The sequence below is a fragment of the Salvelinus alpinus genome, chromosome 9 (genome assembly GCF_045679555.1).
Source record: "Salvelinus alpinus chromosome 9, SLU_Salpinus.1, whole genome shotgun sequence".
NCBI lineage: Eukaryota > Metazoa > Chordata > Actinopteri > Salmoniformes > Salmonidae > Salvelinus > Salvelinus alpinus.
In genome coordinates, this window is record NC_092094.1 from 54,442,402 (window position 1) to 54,455,787 (window position 13,386).

The 13,386-nt window shown below is 40.3% G+C and overlaps 1 protein-coding gene across 1 annotated transcript; it reads left to right on the forward strand.

Annotated features, from left to right (window-relative positions):
- The first annotated feature begins 6,235 nt into the window (after positions 1-6,235).
- rxfp3.3b (relaxin family peptide receptor 3.3b) lies at positions 6,236-11,424 on the forward strand. Its single transcript, XM_071326709.1, has one exon. The coding sequence runs from the start codon at positions 6,407-6,409 to the stop codon at positions 7,610-7,612; it is 1,206 nt and encodes a 401-aa protein (XP_071182810.1). The 5' UTR covers positions 6,236-6,406; the 3' UTR covers positions 7,613-11,424.
- The last annotated feature ends 1,962 nt before the right edge of the window (positions 11,425-13,386 follow it).

Here is a 13,386-nt window from a genome sequence, read left to right on the forward strand (position 1 = left end):
CGCCCACCGGCATCCTAATAAGGAAACAAGAACAAAGAGAGAATACGGAAGACAGAGTGGGAGGGTCGTCACATTATGTAAATAAGGCATTTCTGTTTTTTATTTTAAATAAATTTGTCAACATTACCACAAACCTGTTTTTGCTTGTCATTATGGGGTATTGTGTGTAGATTGATTTTTTTTATTTTTTTTAATCCATTTTAGAATAAGGCTGTAACGTGACAAAATGTGGAAAATTACTTTCCGAATGCACTGTATGTGCGCGTTGTGCCTTTTCCTTTTCAATAGTGATTAAAAAAATTGATTCCACTTCGACTCACGTTGCTTGAGCGGCCTCCACTTCCTTTCATTATCTATATTTATTTACAGGCACTGTGGTAAACTACAGTTTCATCATATTTAAGTTAATTTAATATTCAAGTTAATTAACTGCCACGTCGTGATTATCTGTATCGTGTAGGCAGGCTACTCTATTTCAATGAGACCACACATACAGTATTAGGCACACTCTCATGCCCAACTAGGAGAGTTAGGCTACTGAAGTTGAAGCAGTGAATTCTGAGTGTGTGAATAATGCAATAGGTAGGCTAATGCATACAAAGCAGAAAGAGGACCGTTTCAAAATAATCTGTGGGACAACAAAAATATTTTCATTGTCCGTCCGACCGACCGCCCGCTCCCTCCCGCCTGTGGCATGAAAAATGAAGACTGAATGATCTCTGTCGAGACCCGCAGGTCTCGCAGGCATCCCGTGGGAATGCAGCCCTCTACTGCAGTCAGTACACAACACTATGCTCATCGTGTTTTAGAAGGATCAGATGGTGACAGGGGTCAGACAGCCAGGGAAGACTAGTCTACGTAGCTCAGGTGAATTTTGCAGTATGTTCAGTGAATGACACAAAGTTCCATCTTGAATTGATGGGTAGACCTAAAGTAGCTACAGGATAGCAGCTTAAGCTTAAAGCTACAGTCAGGGATCTGAGAATAATGGTCATTTCAATTATTTAACCATTGATTCTATACTTGGATAATATAATGTATAATTGTACACCAAGGTAATTCTTTGTCATGCCTCATTTTAGAGGGATCAGATGGTGACAGGGATCTCCGCAGGGTCAGGCAGCCAGGGAAAACCAGTCTGTGACTGAGGTGAATTAATGCAGATGCAACACTTTATTCTCTCTGTCCACCAAACAATGGACAAACCAGATGCTGTTTTAAGGCCGTCTGACAAACCTCCAATGTTTATTTCCAAACTGTATCAAGGGTTGATAGAGGCTTTTCCCAATGACACAAAACATGTAAAACAAAATGTGAGGAAGACCTGAGAGACGCTATTGATGATGATGAATGGATACACATATTATTAAAATGCCCAGTCATGTTCATATAATCTCAGACATGAATTAATGCAGTTTAAGACCATCCATAGAATGTACTATATGCCAGTGGAACAGAATATCATGCACTCAGAATTTGTATTATTCTGCTGGAGGAACATTTGCATATGTTGTGGTCTTGTGAAGGCTGGCTGTACTCTGACAAAGAATATATTATTTTATCTCAACATGTCTACAGATTCTCCTTTTTCCCTGTTTTTGTTTGCTTGGAAATGTTGATACTGGAGACTGTTATCAGAAGAAACTGTGTAACCTAGCATTTATAGTGGCTAATAAATGCATTGCCATTAATTGGAAGGTTGGTCATCCTCCCACAATGCTTTGAAGAAATGTCAAGTTATGTACAGTATCACCAGTATCACTTTGTTTTTAGATTAATGGTATGCTATGCAACTTTAATAAGGTCTGGCTGAATGCCTTATATGGAATACTGTACGACAAAAGGAGTCTGTATTGAAAACATGCCCATGAGAGATACCTATTTAGACAATCCCTATCTGCTGGGCTGCTCAGTCCTGGCCCTGGCGGTCTGCTGTACTGTTGTCACTCTGGCTTGGCCTAACACACCTGAAACCAATAATGAATGTTTCACTAAGATCCTAAAGCTGAGTGGGGTGTGTTGTGTTGTGGCGCTACAGGGCCGTGGACCCCCAGGGGCAGGACTGGGTGACCCAGCTATATTGTGAAAGTAAAAAGAACTCTACAGTACTATTAGGCCTATGATATGAATTATATGGAGGGTGTACTGTTTCTGTGTGTTATTGTGTAGGTGTATGTGTGTTTTAATTCAACTTTTGTTTTCCAAACCTGTCCCTTGAGACCAAGGCTGTAGCCATGGAGTCAACATTGGGGGGGGGGGGAAATCTGCAGGGGGATCCCCCCTGCAAATGAAATTTGAAAAAAAAATCCGGATGGATATGGGCTGTAGCCTGACCGGTGTAGCGCTTTGTAGGTTTGCGGATATGAGGCATCTGAATAGGTTGTAGGTCCAACTTTGTTGCCATAGCAGTTGCTTTTGCGAACAAGACATCAAAGTGCTCCTCCGTTCGCTTGTCCTGCATGCTTGTTTTGACATGATCCACAGCCTCCAACATGCCTAAAAAGGTCTGTTTCCTAAGCTGCAGGGTGTTCAGGCACTCCAAATCCCCCATCAGGTCTTCAGCCATTACAAGGCTGAGCACAGTGTTCCCTTTTAGAAATGTTCCATGAAGACCATTATCCTTAGTTCTTCAACGACTGTCAGCACTGACTCATACTGGCTGAGAACTGAGCGGATGGCAGAGGTGCGAACAGTCCACCTGGTGGGACAGAGAGGTTTGAACGAGGTGAAACCTTGCTTTGATTTAGCGATTTCTTGGAAAAACAACTTGAACTTGCCAGATTGATTAAAGAAGCCCCCCCAATTCATGAACCAGACCCATTGAATCTCTTACTAGTGGAGAGGCTACACAGGCAGCCTGCGTAACTAAGTTCACACAGTCTGGACCACAGTGACAATACATAGCCAGCGGTCGTTCTTTCCTTAAAATGGCTTGCAACCCCTGCAATCGTGTTGCCATGTTTGCGGCACATTCATAGGTTTGTCCTCTAACTTGGGACAGAGGGAGCCCTAGACGCATCATCACATCACATGCCATCTTGGCTATATTTTTCCCTGTCGTTGATGACACTTCGTAAAGTCCATGAATTCTTCCATCGGTCGTAGATCTGCATCTACAAAGCACAAACATATTGACTCCTGATATATCCTGGTTGCCATCAAACATATTGACTCCTGCTCAACTCCTGATATATATTGAGTGCCATCAATGATAAGTGCGAACCGAACCACTGGCATTGATGTTATTTCTGACACAATTTCTTTGACGATTGTATTTCCCACCAGCTTCAAAATGTAGTTTTGCATTTGGGGACTGATGAAATCTAAGTCACCTTTCAGCCAGGTGGTCAGCTCTGCATTGCCCTCTGCCTTGTACTTTAGAAGCTGGCTGAAGTTCCCACTCTCCTTATCAACGCTTCGAAAAGCCTGACCTTGCCGTGCCAAGTACTTCACACCCCAACAATCTTCATAAGATTTCTCCTCGCTTGTTGCTGCCGTCTTTCAAGCTCAAGTGAAAGTTGCACATTAACAGGCTTTGGCTCCTGAATCTGAGTCATCGCAGCTAATTTGTGACACTGGCTGTCTTTATGCGCACTAAATTTCCAGTAGCGTCCCACCTGGCCAACATCCGGTGAAATTGCAGAGCGAGAAATTCAAACTACAGAATTATAAATATTTAACTTTCATAAAATCACAAGTGTAATACATCAAAATATAGCTTAAATTCTTGTTAATCCAGCCGCTGTGTCATATTTCAAAAAGGCTTTACGGAAAAAGTACACCATGCGATTATCTGAGGACAGCGCCCCGCATACAAAAGCATGAAAAACATATTTCAACCAGGCAGGTGCGACACAAAAGTCAGAAATAGCGATACAATAAATGTCATACCTTTGATGATCTTCTTCTGTTGGCACTCCAAAAGGTCCAAGTTACATCACAAATTGTCCTTTTGTTCGATAATGTCCTTCTTTATATCCATAAAAACTCAGTTTAGCTGGCGCGCTTCAGTCAATAATCCACCCAGTTTCCCTCCACCAAAATGCATACAAAATGAATCCCAAACGTTACTAATAAACTTTTCCAAACAAGACAAACAACGTTTATAATCAAACCTTAGGTACCCTAATACGTAAATAAACAATCAAATTTAAGACGGAGAATCGTTATTGTCTTTACCGGAGAAAAATACCAAAGAACGCGCTCTCTGCCGCGCGCTTGGAAACACTACAGCCAAAATGGGAGCCATCTATAAAAACAACTATTTCTGGCTATTTTTTTCCAAATACCAGCCTGAAACTCTTTCTAAAGACTGTTGACAGTTAGTGGAAGCCCTAGGAACTGCAAGCTGGGAGGATTTCGCCTTATAATAAAAGTGACAGCCATTGAAAACAGTGGTAGGCTGAATTTTTCTTTGGGGGGATGGTTTGTCCTCTGGGTTTGCCATATCAGTTCTGTTATACACACAGACATAAAGCCTCCTTCACTCACACCGCCAAACATACCCTAGTAAAACTGACTATCCTACCGATCCTCGACTTTGGAGATGTCATTTACAAAATAGCCTCCAACACTCTACTCAGCAAACTGGATGCAGTCTATCACAGTGCCATCCGTTTTGTCACCAAAGCCCCATATACCCCACTGCGACCTGTATGCTCTAATCGGCTGGCCCTCGCTACATATGCGTCGCCAGGCCCACTGGCTTCAGGTCATCTATAAGTCTTTGCTAGGTAAAGCTCCGATTTTCTCCGCTCACTGGTCACGATAACAACACCCACCCGTAGCACGCGCTCCAGCAGGTATATCTCACTGGTCATCCCCAAAGCCAATATTTTTTATATCAATATATTGGGGAGGGACATTTTGAGCGTATTTGATGGGGATGTCCCCCCCTAATATACATTCTAATTACGGCCCTGCTTGAGACATAAATAAAAACATGGGAAGGAAGTTGTGTTGGGGAGAGAGTTTAGTTATAGACTAGACTGGTAGGGGTCGGGCGTGTAGGCGGCTCGGTTTTGCTGAAATTTGATATTGAGGATGTCTTAAAGACAATCAAAAGTTGTCTTTGTACTTTATTTGTAAGAGTTGTTCATTTGTTAGGCTATTGGTTATAGGTGTATAGTCAATTGATCGATAATATAATAACACTCTTAACTAAAAATGTTTATTTTTAATTTACAATATGTAGAATCTATGAGAATAGAAAGGTTCAGAACTTTTGTGAAACTTAACAGCACAGTTGAGAAATATATAGCAAATCAAAACTGGATGGTGTTCAGAGATAGATGGGAGGGGTTGAGTGGAGCTGAAAGATGGGACTAAAAAACAAACAAAAGATAACAATTGTAAAATATACTGTGTCCACCCACTTCTACAACCAAAGTTGAGCCCCTGGACACACACGCAGACAGAAATCAGAAACATGGACAGCCACATCATATTTAGCATACCTTGCTTGCACTAAATAGTTTTTGGTATCTTTTAGTTGTCACTGTATTAGACTTGGCAGGGGTTATTTCATGAAGTTGAAATGTTGAAGTTGAAATGGTGCTGGAATAGTGGAGGCAGCTGCTGTTTTCTAATTGAGACTTGCGGTAACTCTCTGTAGTTCTAAATCAATAGTTGTTTAGTGGTCTGAAAATGTCGGAAACGTTAACTTGCTTGACTATGCTCTAGGTCATGTAATTGTTTGTTACTGTACATGCAATATGCTTTGTGGACTTCACTGGACAGAGTTTGCTATCCGGTGTTGTGATAAAACAAAGGTGTGGTTGAATTTATTCTGCCACTGTGTCTTCTTATTATCTCGGCGTTTAGATAACGGTCGCAAGGCATATGAATTAACAGGTTATATATCAAACAAGCAATTATCACAACACATAGGTTGTGTGTGTGTGTGGGGGGGGGGGGGGCTTTCCCTGTAATTTTATCCATGAACCGGGGTTTACATTTTAGTTAGGTGGGGGTTAAGTGCCTTGCTCAAAGGCACATGGACATATTTTTCACTAAGTAATCTCGGGGGTCTCGAACAAACGACCTTCCGGTTACTGGCCCAACGCTTTTTTGCTAGGCTACCTGGTTGAATTTCCCCCAGTCCCTTGTGATACGTTGTGTTCCTTGCTGTTCCTTTACCTTAGCAGGCTTGAAACACCCATGTCAATCAGCAATCAGAGGAACGTTAACCAATCGTTGCCTATGGGGTGACGCTTCCACTGGCACAGTAGGCTATTTAAAAGCCAGTTTGCGGTCAGAGCGCACGGACCATCATTACATGAGAAGATGGAGACTTTCAGAAATCGGTTTTGAACGTATGAAAAGTTTATGCTACCATACCATGTTTGCAACTATGTATCTTTAATTGTTTTTGAATATATTTTACGTCTGGAACGAAATAGTGGATATGCAAACGGCACTTAACTTGCTGCTCGTAAAAGCACCTGCCTTGCCAAGAATGGGGGACACTTGGAACCATAACATCAGCTCTTATAACCGGTCCTCTACGGACCCAGACCGCTTCAGCAGCCTGGAGGACATAGATATGACCGCCGACGGCAGTCCAGCGCTTCGAATCATGATATCAATCGTGTATTCTGTGGTTTGCGCAGCGGGTTTGGTGGGGAATTTGTTAGTCGTTTTCTTAATGAAAGTGAGACGAGGAAGAAAAAGGTCCACCATACACTTTTTTGTTCTTAATCTGGCGATGACGGACTTCCAGTTTGTCCTGACCCTGCCTTTCTGGGCGGTGGACACTGCTCTGGACTTCAGCTGGCCGTTTGGGAACGCGATGTGCAAGATCATTCTCTCCGTCACTGTTATGAACATGTACGCGAGTGTGTTCTTCCTCACTGCTATGAGTGTCACGCGCTACTGGTCCGTTGCCTCGGCTCTAAAGGACCGCACTAGACACAGATATTGTTCGGTGAGATGGGTAAGCGCAGGTCTCTGGGTCTCTGCCACTGTGGCCACCGCGCCAACGGCTATTTTCTCCAATATGACAAACATCGCTGGGGAGAAGCTCTGCCTTTTGCGGTTCCCGGAGGGCCAGCACTGGCTGGCTTTATATCACTTACAAAAAATCATAATTGCCTTTGTTTTCCCCATGCTCATAGTAACCATTTGCTATTTGATGCTCCTACGATTCGTTCGCCTGAGGAGTATGAACAACAACCATCCTAAACGGAGTAACAGAGTCACTAGATCCGTTACCATTGTGGTTCTTTCATTCTTTTTGTGTTGGATGCCAAATCACGCCATCACTTTCTGGGGCGTCCTGGTCAAATTTAATGTGGTGAACTGGGACAAGTCTTATTATATGGTTCACACCTATGTTTTCCCTGTGACCGTGTGCCTGGCACATGCCAATAGTTGCTTGAACCCAATTTTATATTGTCTCATGCGAAGAGAGTTCAGGAAAATGCTGAAGGATTTATTCTGGCGGGTTTCCTCACCTGCGAACAGCTGCCAAATACGTCCCTTTTCTGCAACTCTAAAAGCCTCTGTCCACGGTGACACCCAAATACCTTTGAATGTCATAGACACCGACCTCTGTCCACTGTCCATTGTAAATGGTCAATGTGACGCATTAGCGGAGGACAGCCAACCATAAAGGTAACTTAATGCGTAAAACCAGAGCTCTAAGCCGCTTCGTAAAACAATTCGTTTTTTTACTGTTCAAAAGAGTCACATATTACGAAATGTATTATCCTCGACTCAATGCATAGGACTAAGATGAGAACATTAACTTTTCTTAATGAACAGTATTTAAGTTTATAAATGATGATATTCTATCATGTAGCCTACCAAATTGCGCATAAGATGCCAGCTGCGCCAAGCAAATATTTGTCTCCGTGACTGGCCTCAGCCCCTATGTGACTTCAAAATGATTTCTACCTATGTACATAGCGTACTACCTAACATAATTTAAGTTTAGGCCTACTTGGGGATCTATTGAATCTGTATCGCGGAAGTTCAGCGTTACAGCTTGATTGAAATTTTTAAGGCAATATTCCCGCATTAGCAGACTGCATTCATAGTAAACGCAGTATATGTCGGCTCAATCGGAAATTACCTTACATTTCTGTTGCAGAATGTGTAAAGCTTCAGAAATACAGATGATTGAAAAGCCCTTGACCTTGCTAAATCAATGCTATATTGTCGTTACATTGCGCTTTTGGACAGTTTTTAAATCGAACAAAAACGTTGGCTACTGCCTGAACGCCTGGGGTGATTTCCATGGCTATTGGTTGTAGTAAGTGTGTAAGTGTGGTATAGTAAGTGTGGTATTGGCCTAGGTGTATTTTGAGAAAAATATTGTTATTTCCATTTTGCAAAGTAAAATGCAAGTTTCAGTAATTTTCAGTAATTCACAGTATTTCATTAACATATGCTTTGTAACTTTGTGACTAGGGATGAATATTTTCCGGGAAACTTTCCAACTTTCAGTACAGGGAATACTTCATATGTATCACTTGAGTCCCAGAAAGTACGGCAAAAAATCGGAAGTGCCCAATTCAAAGCGTTTAAAACCAAGATATGGCCACTATGTCAGGGTTCTCCCCTAATAATAAGGGCGCTGTGCCACCTTGTCGACTGGGCTGCACCACTATGTAAAGATTTCAGAGCAAAAAAATGATATTTAGTAATGAACTATCTTTGATCGCCAATGACACTGTTGTGAATTAAAGCCATACATTCCGAGCATTATCATGTTCCTCAATGAATGTAGTGCATATCTCGACACAGAGCGCGCTCAGGACGCACAGAGCGCACCCCGAGTATAGTGTTGTCGAATCATGCAAACTTGCTAAGCTTGCTAGATAACCTTCAACTAATGACATAATATATTCTATATATGGCAAAATCGAGTTGCTAACTATACAAATAGAATTACAGGTCATTAACAACAGGGAGATTTAAGAGTATAAATAGTTTAAAATATCAAGGTATCTTAACAGGGACCAACTCAAAAAATATCCATATCTACTTTCATACGGTCTGTTGATCACGCATACCGAAGCTCTCATCTGGGCAGCAACTATACAGTAGAATTTTCACTCATGCCTCTCTGAATTGTTAACAGACTGTGACAGAGATGCCTATATAGGGAATTGTGCAAAGGCCTATCACATTTGTGACTGTCTGGAGAGCCACAATGACAGCTCAAATAGGCACACGTTATTTTACAGGCTCTATTGTAGGGGTTTCCTGTAGGGCAGAGCTCTCCTTCCCGGAGAGCCACCATCCTGTATGTTTTCACTTTAATCCTAATCTAGCGCACCTGATTCTAATAATTATCTAGTTGATAAGAATCAGATTAGTTACAACTGGAGTTGGAGTGAAAACCTTTAAAGGAGGGTAGCGGTGTCAATTATGTGTGTGCTTTGAATTTATGGCAACTTTGTGTGAAGTAAATACCTAGGCTAAAGGCTTCCATGTGACAACCTGTTCGGATAATGTGTTTTTAATTTTTTCGCTAATCTGCATGTTGTGTATTTTGTGGAATTTCAATAGTGCGACATTGGAACATTTTTATAGGCTATTTTCCCGGGTCTTGTCATTACATTTTTTCTGGGCATATAAAGAGGGTAAACAGGTTACACATGTTACTACTTAGTTGTGACTGTAGCCTATGCCTATTCCAAGGATTTATATAGTCTATACACTAGATTACTTTTTTGGTGGCGCTGTGTTGAAGCCACTGTGCTGAAGCCACTGTGCCTCCATCTTGGAACTCCCCCACCGTTGTAAAAAAATATTTTGGAAGCTATAGCAATGCATTTATTAATGTCTACATTTGTTTTTGCCACATTTATTGTATTACAGACAACTTGATGTATACAAAATGAAAAAATATTTACTTTTCCCCCCTTAAAGTATACATTTTTTAGAGATTGTTAATGTTGCTGTCCCCACTACAAAAAAAAAAAAGATCCCGAAGACACCGATCTTTGGGATTGGTGTCCTGTCCATGGGATGGTTGAGCTAACGTAGGCTAATGCGATTAGCATGAGGTTGTAAGTAACAAGACAATTTCCCAGGACATAGACATATCTGATATTGGCAGAAAGTTTAAATTCTTGTTAATCTAACTGCACTGTCCAATTTACAGTAACTATTACAGTGAAAGAATACCATGCTATTGTTTGAGAAGAGTGCACCATTTTGAACATGAAAAGTTATTAATAAACAAATTAGGCACATTTGGGCAGTCGTAAAAAATTTTTGAACAGAAATGCAATGGTTCATTGGATAAGTCTAAAGCGTTGCACATACACTGCTGCCATCTAGTGGACAAAATCAAAATTGCACCTGGGCTGGAATAATACATTATGGCCTTTCTCTTGCATTTCAAAGATGATGGTACAATTTGTTTTTCAAAAGAACATTTGTTTGTTTCTTTGTATTATCTTTAAATCAGATCTATTGTGATATATTCTCCTACATTCCTTTCACATTTCCACAAACTTCAAAGTGTTTCCTATCAAATGGTACCAAGAATATTCAAATCCTTGATTCAGGGCCTGTAATTGTGTCCTGGAAACATTTCATTGAAATACTGTATAATTACATTAATTCCTGTGGAGGACTGCTCCTACTGGGGAGTGCCAATATGGCCAACGGTGGCTTCAAAGCCTCTCAATGGCCAGGGTTTATGAACATCATTGGCTTATTTTATTATGAACTACAAGGAGACCTTTGGAAACATGTGTGATGTAAATATTATAAAAGTTTCTGTGACTGATGCCTGTGAAATACGTGTACTCTTCGCTAAACAAATGTAACGACTGATATGTCAACCAATACATTTGCATAATACAATTATTTCTCATGGCCATTTTTGTCTAATTTAGCAGTGATGTTAACAAGTTTGGCACTAAACAAAAATAAGTGGAAAATCCTCAACACAATAAAAATTACACATTTGGGAAAAACATCAGTGCCAAGAGTAAGACAGAACTGGCAGGAGCTAATATACAATAAGTGAATTTGTCCAAATACTTATGACTTCTTCAAAAGGAGGGACTAGATACATAATGTGCTTTCATTTTTGAATGATTAAAGCAGTGATGTAAAGTACTTTTAAGTAAAAACACCACTAGTAGTTTTTATGGGGATATGTACTTTACTATTTATATTTTTGACAACTTTTACTTTTACTTCACTACATTCCTAAAGAACATTATGCACTTTTTACTCCATACATTTCCCCTGACACCCAAAAGTACTCGTTACATTTTGAATGCTTAGTAGGACAGAAACTCGTTCAATTCACACACTAATCAAGAAAACTTTCCTGGTCATCCCTACTGCCTCTGATCTGTCAGACTCACTTAACACAAATGCTTTGTTTTTAAATGATGTCTGAGTGTTGAAGTGTGACCCTGGCTATCCGTAAATAAAATACAATTGTCTGGTTTGCTTAAATTTTTTTTTTTGATTATTCAGATTTTTACTTTTACTTTTGATACTTAAGTATATTTTAGCAATTACATTTACTTTTGACACTTAAGTATATTTAAAACCAAATACTTTTAGACTTTTACTCAAGTAATATTTTACTGGGTGACATTCACTTTTACTTGAGTCACTTTCTATTAAGGCGTCTTTACTTTTAATCAAGTATGAGAATTGAGTACTTTTTCCACCACTAGGTAAAAAGAGATTTGTATTAAAATACCCGCAAATAAACGGTGACATTCTATATTGTCGCATCATATGAAATATTTTATCTCAAATCCAAAATGCTGGAGTATAGTCAAATGAAGTGTAGCTCTTAACCCAGTATGTCCACGGAAGGGCCACTATAGTCAATAAATAATTCATTGAATCTCAACGTGTACTTGACAAGACAACAAAACCGGCTAAATATTTAGGAGAAAACCAAGGGAATTATTGGGCTATACATGATGTGTTATGAATATTCTAAAATAAACAAAAAAGCAAGTCACAACAGGTTATTTCCAGTTTCAACCCACATGGGTGTTGTGTTCCAAGTTAAGGTTCTCCTGATATCTTACAAATTACTTCACATTTTATAACCCTTTTTATAACCTGTCAATCTCTACAAAATCAAACGCCATAACTTTAATAATCTACCACACACCAGTTTACCTGCCTCTGTCGATTCACATTAGACAGAATCACTGAAAGGGTCTACGTGGCTGAGGGGCTATAAAGTATATGCCATATAAATTCCTATGGTATTCGTGAAATGGAGTAATGGGGGAGATCATGAAACTATTGACAACCTTTTATGAGATTATTAAGGGCCATAGAGATCCTCAGGGCTACACACACACACTATTGTACTGCTCAAGGCACATTACTGTAACATCACTGTGTACACACTCAGTGTACCAAGTCCGCTGAAATTTCTCTATAGGTTTCAATTTCATAGCTCATTTACTGCCATCTCCAAGTCTGAATATGCTAGTTTGCATTGCCTAGGAGTAAACAATACTCAGTGGAAAGGCAAATCCAAGATGGTAGCCAATCAGTCTGTCCGTTTGTATATGTGATCCTTGAGATCAGAGTTTAAATGTTTTACTTACCCTGATCCTGTTTACAGAAGCAAATACTTTTTATGTGAAGGCGGATGCTGTACATAACAACTATTATTTTTAGATCTCAGTCTCTATTTTACATTTTGGATTGAGAAGGCATTTCTTTTTTATACACCTTTCTGGAGTTGGAGCTCACCGAGTCAGGAGCGTCTGTCTGCGCGCAAGGCCTGCTACGCGAGCGCAGGTGCGCACTGAAGGCTAGGAGCGGAGAAGCGCTTACCAGATTGGAAAACCTGATGGACCGTGGGCGGTGGGAAAATCTAGGTTGTTCTACACAACGTCTACTGATCGTTGGACACCTGTGCTGAAATACCTATAAAAACCGGCATATGTTACTGTGCCTCCTCTTTACTCAATGCCACCCTGGATTAAATAGGCTGAATGATCAATGGTTGAGTGAATTATCTTCGCCTTATGCCCTACAATTTGCAAACACTCTGACGAGACCATCATGTCAATACCACCAGGAACTTGGTCTCTCTGCAATTACATTTCTACCATTCTCAAACGCAACTGGACCTACACTTGATGGCATACTACCAAAATCTCAAACTATTGAATTTCTTTTTTTCTGTGTCGAAAAACTCAGTTCGTTTTATTGACAATGGTGCTGCTCCACCAAGTCCTCACGCATTGGGCAACATATATATTGTTATGCTTTTATTGTTGGTCTCTGGTAAAGTGCAACCAAACCCTGGGCCGGTAGATACTATGCAATCTCTACCGACTCCCTATGATTTTAAAAACAGAGCAGGTTTTGGCCTCTTGCGTGTTAATGTCAGAAGTCTATTTCCAAAAATAGACATGATTAGAATAT